The sequence below is a fragment of the Peromyscus eremicus genome, chromosome 7 (genome assembly GCF_949786415.1).
Source record: "Peromyscus eremicus chromosome 7, PerEre_H2_v1, whole genome shotgun sequence".
NCBI classification, from domain to species: Eukaryota; Metazoa; Chordata; class Mammalia; order Rodentia; family Cricetidae; genus Peromyscus; species Peromyscus eremicus.
In genome coordinates this window covers 108,352,639-108,374,710 of record NC_081422.1, presented here as the reverse complement: position 1 = coordinate 108,374,710, position 22,072 = coordinate 108,352,639, and the positions used below count along the sequence as shown (strand labels likewise).

Sequence of the window (22,072 nt, the reverse complement as noted above, 5' to 3'; positions counted from 1 at the left end):
CGCTGGGAACCCAACTCTGGTCCTCTGTAAGAGCAGTACTTGCTCTTGGTGGCTGAGCCATCTCTCCAGCCACTAATTTTATTTTCCTAAATTAAAGAATTCTGAAAGCCACCTGGCCCAAGGACCTCAGAAAGGGAGTGTCCTTGGTATTATGGAAATAAAATTGTCAAGACTTTCTGTATTAGCTGTGTGTTCACATGCTATCTTAGACTCCTCCAGACACCATGTCTCTCCATCCGCAGCAGTATTAGCGGTGGTGGCCCATGCTGTTAATCCCAGCACTCAGGAGGCAGAGGCAGGAGTTTGAGGCCAGCCTGGTCTACACAGAGAAACCCTGTCTCAAAACAAAACAATAAAAAGCAAATAAAAAAGAGAGCTTCAGGGTTTTTTTTTTTGTTGTTGTTGTTGTTTGTTTGTTTGTTTCTAATTGGGGGTGGGAGGGGAGACTGGGTCTCACTCTGTAGCTCAGCCTGGCCTCAAACCCTTTGTGGAGGAGCCCAGGAGGACATCAAACTATCTATTTTGAGATAGGCTCTCTGTATCCAGGCTCTTACTGAGCTCTCTATGTAGCTCAGACTCTTGTTTGAAACACTGTAGCATTAGGCTAGCTTTGACCTTGCAGCCATCCTCCTGCCTCGGGTCCCCCAGTGCTAGGATTATAGGTATGAGCCACCACCCTGAAATTGTTGGCCTGTTTTTGAGACTCTTTATCCCAGAGTTCTTCCTAGAGAGGCTCCGGGTTTAAACTAACTCCTATCAGCTTGCTATTTGTGCTTTCTTTTGGGCTCTCCTGATAGAATACGCCTGACTACTTTTTAAACCTGTTATGCCTTCACTTTGAATTCAAAACTGTATTTTACTGGATTATTTCCTCCCCACTTGGTGGGTTCAGATAAATTGTCTATTGTCACTCTTCACAAAACAGGACAGGCACAGGAACTGGTTCTTTTTGGCCAGCGGTCCATCATCCATCAAAGTTCTTACCTTGTTTTGTTTGGAAACGCAGGTGGCACCACTGAGGCCCAGCAAAGCAGAGCCAATAACTATATGCTAATTATACAAGCACCCAGGTTTCAGCTTAGCATTCACCTGACGGGCACACCGCTGCCACTCAGTGAGATGCCCACCTCCTCCCCGCTTACGCCAGGAAAGCACAGCTAGCTTGTCATAAACATCACTTTGCACAGACGGTCCCTTTCAAGCTGGTTTGAAACAAGTTGCTGGGTTTTTTGTTTGTTTGTTTTGTTTTGTTTTGTTTTGTTTTTTTCCCTCTCCAGGGCTAATGAGGACAGTCACAATGATACATCTTGACCAGGAACCCTGGACGTCTCTCCACCTTCCATCTTCCGCTCTATGCTCCAGCTAGTCCCCGCCAGAGTTGTGGAGAGCGCCTGAAAGTGTCTCGTTCTCACAGCCCAGCAATTAAGTTAGTTCCTCAAATTGTTCCCGACAGGAGGGACAGGAAACAGCACCCGGCTTTTGGCGGCTGCAGCGGAGGGCCTGAGAACTGTCCACTGTCCAAGCGGCCTCGCATCGATCCGGGGTCTAAGGTCCGGTTGGATCACAATTACAGCCTCCCTCCCCCATCCGCCTGGCTGTCTGAGTCCGGGAGCCGCCACGTCCTTAGAGGCCCCGGTTTCCTTAAGAGGCCCTGCTGCCAGTCCGGCCAGGTGGGAGGAAGCAGGTCTGAGCTTGGTGGCCCTAGGTGGGCGGAGCCTGGTTGTGGCCGGAGAGAGGAGGGGTGCGACTAGGAGGTGCCGCTCACTCTTAGCGTTCCCTTTGCGCGTCCCTGCACCCCTACGAGCTCTCAGTCCCCGGGCGACAGGTGCAATGGCCGCGCGGCGGCGCCCCCGCGGGGAGGTCCCCGAGTGCCCGCCCCCCACCGCCCCGTCTACGCCCCTCCCCTCCCCTCCCCTCCCCCGCCTCCCGCAGCCACCGGTTGCCAGCGATCCCGCTGCCGGGTCCCCGCGGAGCTCCGGAGCGCGCGCGCCGACGAGTGGGGACACTCGCGGGCCTGACCCCGGAGACCACCCCGGCGCGCCCGCCACTCGCCGGCCGCGATTCCCGGTCCCTGGCCGGGGACCCTGAGCCCAGGGAGCTCGCTGGGTGGGGGTAGGGTCCCCGGGGACCGGGACCAGCTCCGGGCGCGACGATGGAAGAATCGCAGCGCGCGCGCTCGCACACGGTCACCACCACCGCCAGCTCCTTCGCAGAGAACTTCTCCACCACCAGCAGCAGCTTCGCCTACGACCGAGAGTTCCTCCGCACTGTGCCGGGACTCCTGATTGTGGCCGAGATCGTGAGTGTCGGACCGGGTCGGGCCGTGGGAGGCAGGTGGACCCGGCTAGCTCACGCGCCTCCAGCTCCGCCCACCGAGCTGGCTCCGGTCTTCCCGCGGGCTCCGGGAACGCTCTTGAGCTCAGCCTCGATTTCTCTGTAAAGTGCAAAACTCACATCCAGGTTCTTGTGTCTTGCACTCTCTTGGGGACCGACGGTCGTGACCCTCACGATGTCTGTTGAGGGAGGCTTCCCAGCTTGCTGTTTTCTTTCGAGGATGGTGGCCTATCCCGGGAGCTGGATACTCAGTGGGCTTTTATTGATCTTGAGTGTCTGGAACACCTAGGGCCTCCCTCACCTGATGTACACGTGCATGGGTCCCTGAAAACAAAGCCTTTCTCAAACTGACCCCTCCACAGTGCTGGGTTGCAACTCAGAGCCTCACGTGCTAGGCCGATGCTCTACCACTGAACCGCACCCCCAGCTCTAAAAATTTCTCTAATGTTAGTTATAAAGGGGAAAAAATTCATTTTCGTAATTATCGTCCTGTAGTCAGATTGAGGTGAATCAAGAAAATTTCCCTGAATAAATTCCGAGAATCCCAGCCTCTTTGAGAACCTAAGGGCTGCTGTACCTTACCGGAGCACATCCTGGTGGGGGCTGGGCACGTGCCTGGGAGGGGGCAGGGCCTGCACATTCCCTCCCTTGGAAGCCAGGCCTTCCGCCTGGAGTTGTGTTGACAACTAGTGGCGGCCACTGTCTATTGTCTTCGCCCTCTGCCAGGGTGTCAAGTCCTGAAGAAGCGTCTGAGTCCGTGTAGTCCCTGCAACGCTCCCTTGTGAAGGTGGTTGCAAGGAAGCTCCTTTCACACGTGAGGAAACCGAGGCCCAGAGAAGGGGAGGAGTAAAGCTTAACCGTGGGCGGTGGAGCTGAGATTAAAATCCACGCCTGCCTTTTCTTGGTCTCTGCTCTTACCTACTAAGGAGATTCGACTTACACTGTCTAACAAGGGTTCCCCTTCTGTGGCATCTCTGGACCCAAGGAAGCATTTGTAGAATTGAAATCTAGCCCATATGAAAGCGGAGGGTGCGGGGAGGCGGGGCCGGTGATCGTGGTGTAGAGTGGCTGAGGACTTGGGTGGACCCTCTGAGAAACCTTCAGCAACACCTTTCTGGATCCTGGGAGCTTGCTGGCTCCACAGTCTCAGATCCCAAACTCAGTGAGTCAGTTTCCCAGTGGTCTCCTTGCACAGAAAGTTGGGAAAGTGTTGGCTTAGCTCATTTCCCAAGTGGTTGGCCCAGCCAGCCCTGAGGATATCTGCAGCCGTAATAAATAGCCGAAAGTATTGGAGTCACCGCGCAAGGCCTGGCGTTAAAGAGCTCAACAAATATTTGCTGTGTGAGTGAAGGAGTTGGCAAGCTCTCCTGCTTCAGCAGAGCAAACAGACGCTCAAGTGACGGAGCTGGGGCTTCTGGGGGTGGGCCTGGACCACCACCACTTCCTGTTTTCTGATTTACAACCCACGTGCTCCTGTTGCATACTTTTTCAGAAAATATAAGAGCAAAAGAAGAAACATAAAGGACCAGTCATCCCAACACTAGAAATAACTACTATTGATGGGTTGCCATGGGTCTCTTTAGATTGCGATGAGCTCTTTGAGAAAGATGGAAACCCTTGTAAATAAAACCGTCACCAGGATGTGTGTGCATGGGCATGTGTGGGTATGCTCGCTCATCTAGGCACTTGTGGAGGCCGAGGAGTGACACGGAGGTGTCTTCCTCTATTCCCCTCCTTTATTTGGGGGGTGGGGGGATGGGGCATGTGGAGGTCAGTCGATTCTCTCCTCCATGTGGGTCCTTGGAGTAAAAGCAAGTTGTCCGGCCTGGTGGCACACGCCTTTGTCACTGAGCCCTCACCAGCCCTCCACCTTCTTTTCTGAGACAGAATCTCTCACTGAACCCGGACATTTGGTGAGCCTTTGGGATCCAAACCCTGAACACTGGCGTTATAGGTGCATACCACCACACCCAGATTTTTCATGGGCGCTGGGGATCCAAACTCAGGTCCTTATACTTGGGCAGCAGGCTCTTTATCCACTGAGCCATCTCCCCAATCAGTACCTGCCTTTGTTGAACAGAGCTGACTGTGCCTGTTTTAAAAAGTCAAATAACCCTTGAGCTGGGGGATGGCACACGCCTTTAATCCCAGCACTTGGGAGGCAGAGGTAGGTGGATCTCTGAGTTCAAAGCCAGCCTGCTCTATAGGAGTTCCAGGACAGCTGGGACTACACAGAGAAACCTTGACTCAAAAAAACCTAAATAAATAAATAAATAAATAAATAAATAAATAAATAAATAAATAAGAAATAATAGAGAGCAAACCCCATTTCCCAGCATCTGTCATTCAAATTGCTTGTCTGGCCTCTTGGGGAAGAGGGGAGTGGCTGCCGCTCAACCTGACACTCAAGGCTGTGTCATGGTAACTCTTATGTTGAAACCAAATTATAGGGGTTTCTTTCCTTTTACAGTTTTATTACAATCTAGTAACAGCCGGCTACTTGACCTGTGAATTGTAGGATGCTGCAATCTTGTAACTATTACAAGCACTTGAAACAGAATCAAGGTGATTGCAACAATCTCAGCTAATTGAATCCTTCCTATTATTGGTGGCTTTCAAATGAATTATGGCATCCATGTCATCACGTTAAGTCCCCTTTATTTACTGCACTGTCACAAGCAAACTTGGCTGAGGAAGCACAGACTGGGTGGACTCGGGGCCAGGGTCTAAGGCACCATCTTGTCAGCTCCTGAGCAATTTCCACTTCACAGAAGTCTTTGCGGAAAAATCAGAGAAAAAAGAAACTTTGAAAGGATGAACTACTGCTCCCCACAGTGGTTCTTCCCAGGCACAGTACCCCTCCTCATCTGTAAGTGGGGAGTATCTTGAAGTGTGATTGTTATAATGCAGGGGATTCTACTGCTTGGCTAGTGCCCCCACGCAGGCTAGGGATGCCAAACATCTTGAAATGTGTGGGATAGTTCCAGCACAAAGACCTGCTGTGGGCCTACTGTTTGTGGGTAAGCACTCTTGGTGAACCATTATTTACCTCTTAGGGTATGTTCTGGAATTTCTTAAGAGTTACACTACTTATCCATAATTTTTAGAAAATGTAGCCCCATAAACAGCTCTTGCTGGGGCCCTGGTGGTTAATGGGTTGTCCGCTTGACAGGAATTAATCACCTGGGAGACAGGCCTCTGCACTTGTCTGTGAGGAAGTTTCTAGATTGGGTTAATGGTGATGGCAAAACTCCCCGAGTGTAGCAGCGGCCTCCCAGGGTAGGAGCCCTGACTGAATAAAATGGAGAAAGCGAGCTGAACTAGCATTCACTCCCTGCTTCCTGACTATGGATGCAGTGCGACCAGCTGCCTCCTGTTTCTGTCCCCATGATGCACTGCACCCCAGAGCTGTGAGCCCAACCAGACTCTTCCTCCCTGAGCTGCTTTTCTCTGTCTCAGCATGAAGAGAGCAGCTAATACCGTGACCATCTAAGTTGCCCTGCTGTTGGTCTCCCAGATTTGCCCTGCTCTCACCCAGAAGGCTGACGGGGCACTCAGAAGGACCGCTGTGCTGGCTCTCACGTGCTCTTGTTTTATCCAGTGAGGCAGAGTGAGAAGAGACTGGATCTAGGCACCCGTTCCCCAGGATTCCTGTCTGCCCAGCCGTGTGGTGGGCAGTTCTCCCCATCTGCTGTTTTCTCTGGCTTTAATACCTGTTCGTTTCCCCTGCTTCTCACCGCCAGCCGCTTCCACATCTCTGCAGTTTTCTTGCACCCGGCTTTCCCAATAACACCTGTATCCAGCTCTGTTCAGATTACTTCATCCGAGCAGGCCTTTCTCTCTTTCTTCCTTCCTTCCTTTCTCTCTCTCTCTCTCTCTCTCTCTCTCTCTCTCTCTCTCTCTCTCCTCCTTTCCTCCTTTCCTTCCTTTCTCCCTTCTTCCTTCCAATGCGGAATGCTTCACAAATCTACGCTGTCATCTTTGTGCAGGGCCATGCTAATCTCTCTAAGTGAGCACAGGTCCTGTTTCTTGCTGACACTGAATAACTTTTTTCATGTGATTAGTACCATTCCTTTTTTTTTTTTTAAGATTATTTTATTTTTAGTCATGTGTATTCACCTGTCTGTGAATGGGTTTGTGCACATGAGTACAGGTGCCCTCAGAAGCTAGAGGCATCAGATCTCCTGGAGCTGAAGTTACAGGCAGTTATGAGCCACCCAATGTGGGTGCTGGGAACTGTATTATAGTCCCCTGCAAGAAGAGCAGGTGCTCTTAAGCACTCAGACATCTTTCCAACCTGCTGTGTGTATTCTTAAATTTTATTCTTTCACAATAGTATATTATGTGCTTTGATCATACTTGCTCCCTCTTACTCCCTTTTGCTTTCTTTCTTTTTTTTTCTTCATCAGTTATTCCCCCCAGCTTTTTTATTTTCCTTGTTTTGTGAGGCAGGGTCTCACCATGTAGCCCTGTCTACACTGAAACTCACTAAGTTGACCAGGCTTGCCTAGAAATAGAAGAGATCTACCTGTGCCTGCCTTGTGAGTTTGGGAACTGGGATTAAAGGCATGTGCCACTAGGTGTGTTCCCCTTATTCTATTCCATTTTTTAAAAAGCATCTGTTATTATATAATTTCTACCTCTCTGACAAACTTGCTTTTGTCTTTTAAAAAATATTTATTTATTTTATTATTTTATGTGCATGGGTGTTCTGCCTGCATGGGTATTTAGACACCACATGTGTGCCTGGTGCCTGAGGAAGCCAAAACAGAGTTAGGTCCCCTGGAACTGGAGTTATAGATAGTTGTGAGTGGCCGTGTGGATGCAAGAGCAGTCTTGCTCTTAATTAACCCATTAACCAACTCTCTAGGCCCTGCTTACTCCATTCTTTATGATCACAGAGTATCTCAAAAACATCCAGACTCCTACTGTTGTAAATGTGCTTGTTTCCTTCTTTGAACAACATTTTTGTTTCTTTGTTTGTTTTTCGAGACAGGGTTTCTCTGTATAGCCTTGGCTGTCCTGGAACTCACTCTGTAGATCAGGCTGTCCTTGAACTCTCAGAGATCTGCCTGCCTCTGCCTCTGCCTCTGCCTCTGCCTCTGTCTCCCTAGTGCTGGGATTAAAGGTGTGCACCACCACTACCTGGCTTTGAGCAACATTTTAACACTAAGGCTAAATGAATCTCTCTGGCCAGGTGGTGGTGGCACATGCCTTTGATCCCAGCCCTTGGGAGGCAGAGGTAGGTGGATCTCTGAGTTCTAGGGCAGCCTAGTCTACAGAGCAAGTTCCAGGAAAGAATTTCTCTGGGTCATTTTGCTCCTAGAGTACTTAGAATCCATTTTAAAGGATGAGGCCATGGTGGTCATGCACTTCATAAGGGGTGCCTGTGAGCATGGGTAAGGGGTTATATACTTACTGAGGAGTAGGACTCCCCTCCCCAGCACCTGTGGCTCTTTAGGAAGGGATGGGGTCCTGGGCAGGTCTCAACCAAGTAGCCAGAGCTGCTGTGAGTTTGTGGGTCCAGAAATCGTGTTGCATCCCCCCATCCTTGGGCTCTTACTTCCTACCCCTTGTCCTCCTATACCTGAGCCTTAGAAGGGGTGATACAGAAGTCCCATGTAGGGTAAAGCATTCAACTAGTCACTTAGTCACGGCACTCTAACCAGTTATGAGCCTCTGCATTAACCACCACTCACTGCAAACAGAAGGCTCCCGGGCCCAGGCTGAGGGCAGCACTAATCTGTGGGTACAAACAGAAATATTTAGAAAGTATGATACCATGTCCATTTAGCAAAATAATGATAGTGTCCCCCCGGGGAGGAGCAGGAGGGGTTATGTCCTCCATGGCCATGATTTTGTGACCAGGTTTAGCTTTACTGAGATCTAACTCATTTGTAAAGTTGACCTTTTATAAGGTGTACAATTCAGGGGACCATAGATGATTATAGGTTTGGACACATTGTCCCCATTAGGTAATTGGAACTTCACCTCATTAAAGAGCATTGTACCTGCTGGCAGTCACTCCCCATTCTTGCCGTTCGTCTGCCTGGGGGAATCATTAACCTACTTTCTGTCTTGGTGGATTTGCCTGCTCTGCACATTACGGATAAATGGAGCCCTTAGTCTTCAAAGGCTGCCACTGAGCGTCATGCTTCCAAGACTCATCCATGCAGTCCACAAGATGCTTGCTTCACAAGCATGAGGGTCTGAGTTCGGGTCCCCAGCACCCCCGTAAAAAGCTGGGTGAGGTGGCATGCGCCTGTAACCCCCGGGCTAGGGGGTGGAGACAAGGGGATTGACAAGCTTACTGGCCCACTGATGAGCTCCAGGTCCAATGAGAGACCCTGTCTCAAAAAAAAAAAAAAAAAAAAAAAATAGGGTGTAGAGCAATGGAGGAGGACATCTGAAATCATCCTCTGGCTTCTACATGTGTACCCATGGGCATGTGTATATGCACAAACATGCATACTACACACACACATACACACCAACAGATATCAAGATACAACCATTCTGTAGCGTGTCTGAGTATTTTATTATTTCTGTAGTCAAATGCTGCTCCGTCCCACTCATGTGTACGTGATTTGGTTTATGCATTCACCAGTTGGCAGACATTTGAGTTGCTCCATATTTTAACCATTATGAATATCACAGTGAACCTTAATGGACAAACTTCTGTAAAAGACATGGTTTGGTTGTTTTGCTTATTCTTTGGGGCATTTAGCTAAAGAAATGGAATCACATGAGGTGACTCGGATTAATGTCTTGAGACTCAGTAGACTGTTTCCAAAGCTGCCGGGTTGTTTGCTGTCCATCAAGGCTATGAGGCTTTCTTTTCTCACCAAGGGCATTCTTTCATTCTAGTCATCCTGCTGGGTGTGAAGCGATCCACCATTGTGGGTTTGGTTTGCTTTCCCCTGCAGACCAAGCTCCCTGAGCAATCTTGAGCAATCTTCCTGTGTCTTTTTGTCGTGTGTGTGTGTGTGTGTGTGTGTGTGTGTGTGTGTGTGTGTGTATGGTTTTTTGAGAAATGTCTATTTAAATCCTTTGCTAATTTAAAAGTTAATTTGTGTGTGTGTTTGTGTGCACATATGTGGATGTGCATGTTGTTGTGGGGGGTGAACATGCCATGAGTGTGTACAACTTCTAATGTCCACCTGGTTTGGAAACAGGGTCCCTCTTTGGCCTGGAGCTTGCACAACAGGCTAGCCGGGTGGCCACTGATCCCCAGGAATCCTCCAATCTCTGCCTCCCCAGCCCTGGGATTATAAGCAAGCGTTACCACAGTAGGCTTCCCCCCCCCCCCCAAATATAAATCCCTGTAGCAAATGCCTTTAATCCCAGCAGAGGCAGGCAGATCTCTGGGAGTCCCAGGACAGCCTGGTCTACAAGTGAGTTCGAGGACAGCCAGGGCTGCACAGAGAACCCGTGTCTGAGTGCTTACAAAGCAAGCATTTTACCGACTTGATCTCTCTCTCCAGACCTGGTTTGCTTTTTATCCTGAGTTCTCTCTGTAACCTGCTATAAATTCCTCAACAGCTCCACATCTTGAAAACTTTTCTCCCATGCTATGAGTTGATATTATTTTTTTTTTTCCACTTTTCTTGATAGTGTTCTTTAACATGCACTGCTTATTGGGATGAAATCCAGTTTTTCCTTTTATTCTTACAGGTTTAGTTCTTTTTATTTTATGTGTATGAGTGTTTTGTGTATGTATGTATGTGCACCATGTCTGTGCATGGTGCCTGCAGAGGTCAGAAGAAGGTGCCAGAGCCCCTGGAAGTGGAGTTACAGGCGGTTTGAGCCACCCTGTGGGTGCTGGGAACTGAACCTGGGTCCTCTGCAAGAGCAGCCAGTGCTGATAACTACCGAGCCATATCTCTAGCCCCCAGGTTTTCATTTTGTTGTATGTGCATTTTGTCATTTCCAGGAAATCTTTACCTAATTAAGTCATAGGCATTCACTGCTGTGTTTATTCCCCATTCGTTTTATGCTTTTTTTATGGTTAAGATTTCACTTCAGAGCCAGGCAGTGTTGGTGCATGCCTTTAATCCCAGCACTTGGGAGGCAGAGGCAGGCGGATCTCTATGAGTTCGAGGCCAGCATGGTTTACAGAGTGAGATCCAGGACAAGCACCAAAACTACACAGAGTAACCCTGTCGTGGGAAAAAAATATATATATTTCACTTCAGTCTTTTACATAAACCTGTCCAGTTGTCCCAGCACTTGTTGACAAGCTGCCTACCTAGGCATAGACTCAGCATCTCTAATATGAACTGTGCTTGGTGGCACTCGGCATCTCTAATATGAACTGTGCTTAGTGGCGGAGGCACATATTTGTTTATTAGTGACAGTGCCTCTTGTATCGCAGGCTGGCCTCAGCTCACCATGTAGCCAATGATGATTCGGCTCCTGATTGCTGGGATTACTCCGGCATGTACCACCACACCTGATTCACATGATGCTGTGGATTGAACCGCAGTATGCTAGGCAAACACTCTACCAAGAGAGGTATACCTCCAGGCCTTTGTTATTGAGATGAAGTCTCCTTGTATAGCCCAGGCTTCAGCTGGCCATCTTAGCCTCAGCCTCCCAAGTGCTAGGATTCCAACCACCACACCTAGCAGGATCATAACATTAAAGAATCTGCCCCCGCCCAAGACAGGTTTCTCTATCTAACAGCTCTAGCTATTCTGGAACTCACTCTGTAGACCAGGCTGGCCTTGAACTCAGAGATCTGCCTGCCTCTTCCTCCTGAGTGCTGGGATCACAGGTGTGCACCACCACTGTCCTGCTAAGAATCTTAAAGGTTAAAAACTACAGTAAGAAACTGAGAGACCTGCTTATTTTACCATGCTGAGTTTATTTAGACTTTGTAAAAGATTAATAGAATGATCTAGCTACGGTTGTGAATGATTCGACTTTGCAGTCCAGTGGAAAGATTACATCAACTTCAGTCCTGTAAGGCTTGAGCCAAAGAAACCCTGAAAAACCTCAGGGTGGTTGATTTTCCAGAGGTCCGAGCTTAATGACCTGTGCTGAGAAACAACCTTGTTTCTTATCTCACCCGCTCTTTCCTTCCCATACCCAAATTAATTATAAGAAGTTCCGTCTTAGGGGGGACAATAATTCAGAAGAAAGATAGCTGTATTTACTTAAAAATCTCCCTTGTTTCTAGAAACAGCTAGAGGCAGCACAGAATTTTTGAAATTATGGCTTTAAAGGCTGCAACATGAGATCTCTGTCGGTGTCTGAGATGGCTGTAGAGAGTAAGTCTCGACCGGAAGTACTAACCTTGAGCAGGTTGAAGGGGCCCTAGAAGCAGACGCTCCTGGGTGGCCATCAGTGTGACTGCAGTCAAGAGGGGAAATGCTGCTCTTACAGGTTTGCCTTAGAGGGAGACAGCCTGTGGCTGTGTTTCCTGTCTCACCGGCAACGCATTCCCTTAGAGTTGGAGATGTTTGAGGATGTCTACAATAGCTATGTTGACTAGTCTGGGGGGTGGAGGTCAGTGTGGCTCAGAGAGCTTGCTGTGCAAGCATGAAGATGAGTTCAAATCCCCAGTGTCTATGTATTTGGGGGGGGGGGGTTGAGACAGGGTTTCTCTGTGTAGCTTTTGGTGCCTGTCCTGGATCTCACTCTGTAGCCCAGGCTGGCCTCGAACTCACAGAGATCCGCCTGTCTCTGCCTCTCGAGTGCTGGGATTAAAGGCATGTGCCACCACCACCCGGCTCTCCAGTGTCTGTAAAGAGCTGGCACCTGAGCCAGGCAGTGGTGGCACACACCTTTAATGCCAGCACTTGGGAGGCAGAGGCAGGTGGATACGGTGAGTTCGAGGCCAGTCTGGTCTACAAAGTGAGTTCCAGGACAGCCAGGGCTACACAGAAAACCCTGTCTCAAAAAACAACAAACAAAAAAAGAGCTGACCCCTGTAACCCCAGACTGTAGGCTATAGACAGGACGCCTGTACTCTGGCCTCAGGGCCCATCCCTCAGTGCATGTGCATGCAGATAGCACACATGCATGTACACTCCCCTCCCCAACTTAGATCTCAGGGCCTTTAACCTTGCTAGGACTCCCCAGTGGGTTCCTTTTCTTTCTTATTCCACATCAAGACTTAATGTTTATACTGCCTGGGTAGCTAGTGCTGGATTTTTGGGTTTTTTTTAAACTTTCTATTATGTGATTACGTTGAACTGACAAAAGATGGGAGACCAAGTGGTAGCCTGGGTAACGGCTCAGGTAGGAGTTACCTCTTGTGTTCCCTGTTCCCCATTTCCCAGAGCACTTGGGGGTTGGCTCCTGTGGTTAATTCACTGACTTGGGCAAGTAAGAAGTAGGGTGGTGTCTTTTCCCAGGCTCTCAGAGCAAGATTTCCCCCACCCTCCTGCCTTTCTACTTTTTGAGACAGATTCCATGTAGCATACATAGGCTGGCCTTGAACACCTTATCTTCCCCCCTTCACCTCCCAAATTCTGGGATATACAACATCTGGCTTGATGCCTCCTCCTTCTACCTGTTCAACTGGAATATCATAAAGCATTAAAACACACACACACACACACACACACACACACACACACACACACACACACATATATATATATATATATATATATACACACATATAATCAGTATGGAGGCGGGGGCTGTGGGATGGCTCAGCAGGGAAAGGTACTTGCTGCCTGTCTTAGGGTTACTAATGCTGTGATAAACACCATGACCAAAACAATTTTGGGAGGAAAAGGTTTATTTGGCTTACACTTCCACATCACAGTTCTTCACTGAAGGAAGTCAAGACAGGAACCTGGAGGGGCTGATGCAGAGGCCATGGAGAAGTGCTGCTTACTGGCTTGCTCCACAGGTCTTGCTCATCCAGCTTTCTTATAGAACCCAGGCATGGCAGCTATAATGGGCGGGGCCCTCCCACATCAATCACTGATTAAGAAAATGTCTTGCAGACTTGCCTATAGCCTATCTTATGGAGGCATTTTCTTAATTGAGGCTCCCTCCTCTCAAATGACTATAGCACGTGTCAAGTTGATATTAAACTAGCCAGCACACTGCCCAAGTCTGTTGGCCTAAGTTCAACCTCTGGAAGCCACTAACAAGTGGAAGGAGGGTCTGGAGAGATGGGGAGAGATGGAGAGATAGAGAGATAGAGATGGCCATCAGTTAAGAGTGTTCAATGCTCTTTCAATGGACTCGTTCCCAGAACCCACATCTGGTTGCTCACAGCCACCTGTAACCTCAGCTCAGGGATCAGATCTTTTCTGGACTCCACAGGCATCCTCACACAGACACACACATAAACAAACAAATGAATAAATAAGCCTTTAAAAAAGGTTTTTAAGGTGAAGAGAATGATCACAAAATTGCCCTCTGACGTCTGTGAGTGCTGAGGCATGTATGTGCACACACATTATACACACCCACATGCATAAACAATAACAATAATTTTAAAAAGGTTTTGGTTTGGGAGTTGTAATTTTTCCCACATTTGGGTTGTCATTTGTTTTTACTATTTGAGACTTAGTCTCACTGTATAGCTCTCACTGGCCTGGAACTTGCTACCTAGACCAGGCTGTCCTGGAACTCAGAGATCTGCCTTCCACTGTCTCCTGAGTGCTAGGATTAAAGGCATGTGCCACCACAACCAACAAAATAAAGTTTGGTTTTTTTAAATAAGCACACACAGCTTAAAGAATATTAAGACAGAGGAAGGAGGGAGGGGTCTGTGGATAGCATGAGGAGTGAGTAGAAAATTTCTTAATAAAGAAAAATAAAATAAAATTTAAAAAAAGAATATTAAGACAACTAACCATATGCTACCTGGGTTTTTGAGGTGTGCCATGTAACAGAACATCTGAAACATTAATTCATGAAAAATGGAAATTTATTTCCCATGTTCTGAAGACTGGGAAATTAAGACCAGGGGAGTGCGGCCGAGAAGAGTTAAGAGCTCATCAAGCAAGTTTGAGGAGCCAAGTTCAGATCCCCAGGACCCATGTCAAAAGCTGGGTACAGTGGTGTGCATGTATCACCTCAGCACAGAGGGAGGCAGACACATGGATCCCTGGGGCTCCCACACCAGCCGGCCTAGACTACTCAGCTCACTCCAGGCCAATGTAAGACTGTCTTAAAATAAATACAAGGTGAAAGGCAGATGGATCTCTGTGTGCCCTAGGCCAGCCTGGTCTACATAGCAAATTCAAGGCCAGCCAAAGCTACGTAGTGAGACTCTGTCTCAAATAACCAGAAGAATCATAGTAATTTTTTAAATAGGACATCTTGAAGCCCCCAGATTGCCCTGTCCTCTCCCTGGATGTAAATACACCCATGTGTTTGTTTGGGTTTTGTTTTGTTTTCTTTAAACATTTTTAATCTGTATTCTGTAATGTTTGAAATAAGCTTTTTAAGAAGGAATCCTCAAAAATAGACGTGTTTGCACTTCCTAGTGGGTGGACTGGGGTTGTGTGCAGTGGGTGCCTCCCAGGGAAATGCAGGGTGGTGAGACCAGAAGGGGGTCGGTGTCTCATGATTAATGAGGGGCTGGGGATGTGGCTCAGCTGGTAGAGTACTTCCCTCACATGGGAAGTCCTGGGCTCCAGCCTCAGTACTGGGCGTGGTGGTGCAAATCTTTTTAATCCCAGTACTTGAAAGATGGAGGCAGGATTATCAGAGTTCAAGGTCATCCTATTCTGCTTAGTAACTTTGAGCCCAGCCTAGGCTACATGAGATCTTGTCTCAAAAACAAAATAAAACAAAACAAAAACCTGAATGTGGCATTTGTTTTCTGGGCAGAAAAGACACATGGATTGAGTCTTGGTCCTATTCTAGGTATCGTTAAGATGACTCATTTTGAATCTCAAGGACGATAGACTTGCATGGATACCTTCCCCTACAGCTGGTCGATTTCATTCATTACCATTTCCCACGTGGATAACACTCAACTGTCTTTCATTAACGTCCACAGCTCTGTCATATCCCATTTTATGACTCTTCTATGGTTGGCGCCTTCTCTGTGGTGACTGAGCAGCCACCCTTCCGATGGTGTTTTCCTGTTCTGTTCCTCACTCTTTCTCTCTTCATCTGCTGGTTACCCTTGTCTATTCCAGGGGCTTCCCTACCTATGGGGCGTAATTAGCGCATAGGTTAGCCATAGCTTCGCCAGCTCCTAAACAAAGTGTTCCCCACAACTGCAAATGGGATAGCACCTTCACAAGTCACCGGAGTCTGTTAACTCACAGGGCGCTGCCCCTGTAGAGTGGACCAGAGACATTTCACATCCTGTCCATCTGCTCCCCAAGGTGCTAGACCCCTAGAATGTAACAGCTCCAAGGAAGGGTGGGACAGTGGGATTAATTTTCTAAATTATGACTTCTTTTTTTCTCTTTCTCTCTTTAAAAACAAACACTATGGCTTTATAGAAGATACCCTCACTGATATGCTAAACTCAGAGACCCCCTTCTCTCTGAAGACCAGAGACCCTTACCCTCTAAACTTTATAAATGTGATGTTTTCTGTTCTGTTGGTTATTGAAGCCGCCACGTTCCCCACACCCCCTCTTACCCTACCTGCCCAGAGTGGCCCCTGTTACTAAAGAATATTTCACCTGAGTGAATATTTCATCTTATTTCTGTTGAGCCTGGGAAGAACTTTTATTGCCTAACACATTTCTGTTTAATTCATGTCCGCCTCCGGGGGAAGCGTCATCATCACCTTGTGCGGTAGCGGTTGAACCTTGCTCACAGCCCATGTGGCTGCTTTTCACCCCGTGCTCTGACCTCCCAACTGCTTCAGTTTTCTGAAAATCTCTCTCTTCCTCATTCTTGGGAGATAACTACTCAGGTCACACAATCCTAAACTGACGGCTACTGTGTTTCACGTCAGGGTATCCAAGGTGTCTTCCTTCTGTCTTACTGGTTTTGTGGCTGATGTCCAAGTTGGCGGGCTGTTGGTTGTAAACTGGCATTTCTCTCTGGTTTAAGGTCTTCAGTTTTCATTTTTCCTTTGTTATTATAACCAGCAGCCTCACTACAATATGTCAAGCAGGGGGATTATTTATTTAACCTTAGATTTGATTTGGATTTTTCTCCCCTGTGTAGCCCTGGCTGTCCTGGCATTCACTATGTAGTCCAGGCTGGACTAGAACTCAGAGATCCCCCTGCCTCTGCCTCCTGAGTGTTAGGATCAAAGGCATGCAACAACAACACCCAGCCTTGATTTGGAGTGTCGATCCTTCTATTAAAAAGACTCCTCCAGCCGGGCGGTGGTGGCGAATGCCTTTAATCCCAGCACTCGGGAGGCAGAGGCAGGTGGATCTTTGTGAGTTCGAGGCCAGCCTGGTCTACAGAGTGAGTTCCAGGAAAGGCGCAAAGCTACACAGAGAAACCCTGTCTCGAAAAACTAAGAAAAACTAAAAAAAAAAAAAAAAAAAACAAGACTCCTCCAGTGTCTCTATTTATTTCATTTAATTTTGGTCTTGCCCAAGCTGACCTCGAGCTAACTGTGCAGTCAAGGATGACTTCGAACTCTTGACTTTCCTGCCTCAGCCTCCAAGTGCTGGGATTGCAGGTGTGTGCTATGGAGTCCAGTTCAGCTGGCTTCTCTTGGCATGTTGGAATGCTGCCTTTCCTGTTGGCATCATCTCCTCCTAGAGCTAACTGCACCCCGGTGTCTACTGTGTCTACCATCCGGCCTTCCTCTTCCTCCTCCTCCCTCCCTCATTTCTCCTTCCTGCTTCCTTCTTTTTCAAGATATTTCAAAGCCTTTTGTTTGGACTGGTGATGTTACCTAGGTGGTATGGATCTTCCTGTCCCTCAATGGCTCAAAATCCCAGTGTCCCCGAAGCCGCCTGCATACTTCTGTGAATTCGAGTGACCCATGCTTTCTTCCCCTTCCCCTGCCCTCTCATGACTCTTGTCTGGTCCTAATGTTCACAAGAAGCTAACGTATTTCATGGTTTTCATTTTATTTAGGTGTGTGTGCAATGTGTGTTTGAGTGCCCATGGAGGCCAGAAGACAGCGTCAGATCTTTGGTGCTGAAGTTACAGGCAGTTGTGAGCCGTGTGAGGTGGGTGCTGGGAAGTACCCTCCCCCTAGAAGAGCATCACTCTAAGGGGCTGAGCCATCGCCCCCCCCTCCCAGGTTGGTTTCTGGTACCCCATCTCACCATTTCCACATAGCGAGCACTAGAGGATGAGCCTTCCTGTGTCTTCTCTTTCCCTCTCCCACTCCTTCAGAGGAGATGCTGCGCTGGGTGAACTCATTTTGTGCGGCTCCCAGAAGAACTTCCTTAAGGAACTGAGGGCGACCTTTTCACCTGCTGGCATTATTTATTTATTTACTCCCTGAATCAGTAGCTGGCATCTCCATGGTGCTGTTTTCCAGTCCTGTGGTTAGAGAGAATTGTTTAATCTTGAAAAGAAGGCAAGGGTGAGCTGGAGACGTAGCTTGGTTGGCAGAGTGCTTACCTGGCATGCACATAGCACTGAGTTCCTCCGCCTGGCATAAACCTAGCAGAGTGGTTCACCCCAGCAATCCGGAGGCGGAGGCAGAAGGACTCTAAGTTCATTGTCATCCTTTGTCAATAAAGATAATTCCTTCAACATAATAATAATTTTTTTTATTTTTTATTTATTTATTTATTTTTTTTTAGAGAACTGAGCAAGGGAGTAGAAAGGAATAGAATTTACCCTATTGATTCCGTTCTCTGGGAAATGGACTAACGACTCTGGGGGCTGCCTGGAGAAGCTGCCTTCTGTCTGCTAGAGTGGACGGAAACTGTGTCTTTGGCCCAAACACATGAATTCATTGCCAATATAGAGAAATCAGATGTCAGATTTAGATTTCCCTTTGAAAAATTGAACGAATGTACCATGCCGAACCTAGAGTAATTATTTGGGACCTAGGAAGGACCTGCCCTCTGTACTTTTAACAGAGTTAGGCAAGCATCATGTCTGAGTGTTGAAAGAGGCTGGGGAAAAGCAGCCCAGACCAGGTTGAAACCTGTTTTTCTCTTTTGACAGTCACATGGCTTGGTGCCCGGGGCAGGTGGATGACTTACTGTGTCCGGGGTGCTGGGGATCAACCCCAGGGCTTCTGTGTGTGCTGCCAGCAACTGTTAGTTAGACTTCCTTTCTGCTCTTCGTCGGAACTGTGTGTGGTACGGCCCTCTGTACCTACTGTACTTGTTAGACTTCCTTTCTGCTCTTCGTCGGAACTGTGTGTGGTACGGCACTCTGTACCTACTGTACTTGTGCATTTGCTGAGTATTTACGCAGAGGGACGCACTTCCTGAAACTGTTGCCAACGTCCTTTCTAATTCCCCACAGTGAGGTAGGTGGAGATGATGGAAATTTGACCAAACTGGCTTAAAATAAGATCAAAAAAGGGGGCTGGCATGTTGTACAAGTTGCATGGGCCTGGCTTCATCATGGTGGAGCCTGCTTCCCTGTGGATTTCTCGGGAAGCTCTCTTTGTGGTCCGGATGCTGCACACTATCTCAATTAACTCTATAGTTACATCTTGAGTTGGCGGGGAGGGGTTGTTTGTTTGTTTGTTTGTTTGTTTGAGACAGAATCTCATTGTATATTCCTGACTGGCCTGAGACTCATGTAGACCAAGCTGGCCTTGAAGGAGGTCCCTGACTGACCTGGTTTAGTCACATGGCTGTTTCCTCTGCTGGAGGTAGAAGACTCGCCATGCCTACGTCATCTGTTATTGGACGTGGGTAAACTCTCCCCATGTTTACTGAAGGGGAGGCCTGTGGGACTCCTGTTGGAGACACCCTGGTCCCATCTCAGAGAGATGTGTGTGTGTGTGTGTGTGTGTGTGTGTGTGTGTGTGTGTGTGTGTGCGTGTGTGGTTCCCTCTAAGCTGGGTGGGTATGGTATTAGAGTCCTGTAACCCCAACACTTGGTGGGTGGAGGAAGGAGGATCAAGACTGATGTCATCCTTGGTACATAGGGGTTTCAAGGCCAGCCTGGGCTACATGAGACCCTGGTTTGGTTTTATGTTTTAAAAAAGAGAGAGTGAGAAAGGGGCATTGAATAGAGTTGTCATAATGGGCGGGGTGAGGGGGGTGGGGTGGTGGGGGAGGAGATAGACAGACAGGCTGACGTAGAAACCTAGGATGGTCAAATGAAATCAAAAGACAAAAGTGTTTTTCTCTGTCTCTCTCGCTTCCCCTCTGTCTCTGTCTCTGTTTCTCTCTTTCCCCCCCTCCCTCTCACTCACACACACACTCACACACACACTCACAGTTTGAGAATCAAAGTATCAGGGAGACTGCACTGGGTAACAAAGAAATAAAGGCAGGGACTCGTGGACTCTACTGGATTCTTTTAAAATTTTTATTTACTTTTACTTTATGTATGAGTGCTTTGCTTGCCAGCAGAAGGCATCAGATCCTGTTATACATGGTTGTGATTGCATGTGGTTGCTGGGAATTGAACTCAGGACCTTTGGAAGAGCATTCAGTCCTCTTAACCGCTGAGCCATCTCTCCAGCCCCTCTCCTGGATTTTTAACTGTTCCATTTGGTTATCTCTGTTCATTGGTTTGTTTGAGGCAGTCTCCCTGGGTAGCCCAGGCTGCCCCTCCATCTTGCAGGCTTCCCGCCTCATCAGGAAGTTGGGACCACAGCACACACACTGTACATGGCTCTCCTGTTTCTTCTGGGCCAGAAAGTAATAGTTATCTTGAGGTGGCTTCCATGTCTTTTCTGTGAAATTTCATTTGTAAACATGTACGACCTAGGAACACGCCCCAGAGGGCATAACTACTTGTGTTTATTTGGCTGAATGAATTCTCCATGCCAAAAAGGAAAAGGCCTGTCAATTGTTTGAGGGGAAAGTTTTTGTTTTTTCCTGTCACTATTTTAGGAGCTCTCCGGTGTCTGGTCAGTTGGAGCGGGGAGATTCAATAGTGCCTTGTTCCCAAGACAGCAGGGGTGGATGCAGGCTAATCCTTTTTTTTTTTTTTTTTTTTTTTTTTGAGACATGATCATATTATATAGTCCTGGCTGTCCTGAAACGCACTATGTAGACTAGGCTGGCCTCATACTCACAGAGATCTGCCTGCCTCTGCCTCTGAAGTGCTGGGATCAAAGGCCTAGGCCACCATGCCAGAACCAGATGCAGATTTAATGTGGCTTTTTATTGTGAGAACTGTTGAAACTGATCCTGCAAGCCATTTGGATGTCCTCAGAGGCCCTGGCTAATGTGGCTCTTTGCCCTCTGACCCAACGGAAGAACAAACACAGATCCAGTGAGGAGGAGAAAGAACAGTCTTTGAATCTTGCTCCCAGTGAACCGTTGGTTATATACTAGAGGTGGCCTAGTTTGAGGTCATATACTAAAGGTAAAATGCCATGAAGATCTGGCACATACAGAAATAGTAAATATACAAACGAGGCCATACTCTCAGCACTAGGTAGGCTGAGGCAGGAGGATTGAGAGCTTGAGGCAGCCTGCGATACACAGTGAAACCATGTCTCAAACAACAACAAATAATAATAATAGATAATAATAATACAAAAATGGTGAGATTTACTTAAGCTTAAGGATGCTCTGCCCATATCAGTTCTCTGGTTTGGATCTGAAATACCATAGTTATATAAGATGTTTCTGTTAGGAGGAGCTAGGTGATTGTGTAGAAGGTCTCTCTATACTTTTTTTTTTTTTTGCAACTTTTTATAAGTCTATAATTAATTCAAAAAGGGGAGGTTTGGGACTGGAGAGATGGCTCAGTGGTTAAGAGCATGTACTGCTCTTGCAGAGGACCTGAGTTCAGGTGGTTCGAAACTGCCCGTCACTCCTGAGGAGCTGACACTTCTGACCTGCTCAGATACCCGCACTCGAAGGCTAGGCTACAGAGCTGGAGGCAATCCCAGTCATCCCTGCTGAATGGTGACTTTTTTTTAACCTCAGCACTTAACCATGATTGCAGCTATGTGCAGATACACTTCCTGACAGGGATGTGTTTTGAGAAATGTGTCATTACACAGTTTTTGTCATGTCAAGAACGTCATAGATGATGCTACAGAAACCTAGTGTATGTGTATATGATATGGCCTAAGGACCCTAGGTCTGTGAGGAAAGCATCATGAGATGGTCAAGCCCAATGGAAACGATCCAACAACATGTGACAAACCTAAGGTATTGATGCTACAGCCAGGATAACACAGAATGCTGTTTTACTTTTTTTTTGTGTGTATCTGAGCATGTGAACATGTTGGGGGGGGGGGTGCTCCTGCTCCTGTGCACATATGCAGAGACCAGAAGATTACAGGTATGGGCCAGACACCCAGCTTTTTACATGGCTTCTGTGATTCAAACTCTAGTCCTGAGTGGCTATTGCTCAGCAATACTGACAAGCCTTCCCTCTAGCCCCAACATACTGTTTTACTGTAAGCTTGATGGGTAGAAGGTGTGTTGTATATGATACTGATGAAAATCATAGTCTAGTGAATACATAAGCCACCTGGTTTACATATCAAGTACATACTGTGCATGGTCCTGTCACCCCTTTTTGTGACTGGCAGGGCGGTAGGTTGATTTACACAAGCATTGCCATGCATTTCGCGTCACGCTTAGACATCACGTCAGCCATGATGTCCTAGGCAAGCAGAATCTCTGCTGCAGTATGACCCAGACCCCGTCACACATGTCGGCTGAGCTTGTTACCCAGCACGTGATTGTATTTCCACTTCGCCTTCCTCCCCCATGAGC

The 22,072-nt window shown here is 47.7% G+C and overlaps 1 protein-coding gene across 1 annotated transcript in view; it reads left to right on the top strand.

The window, feature by feature from the left end:
• Positions 1-1,944: 1,944 nt before the first annotated feature.
• The window catches only part of Cmtm8 (CKLF like MARVEL transmembrane domain containing 8), a 60,171-nt gene continuing 40,043 nt past the window's right edge, over positions 1,945-22,072 (top strand). Inside the window, exon 1 of the mRNA XM_059268823.1 lies at positions 1,945-2,299. Coding sequence (XP_059124806.1) covers positions 2,153-2,299 — 147 coding nt within the window. The 5' untranslated portion in view covers positions 1,945-2,152. The remainder of the gene's footprint in view (positions 2,300-22,072) is intronic.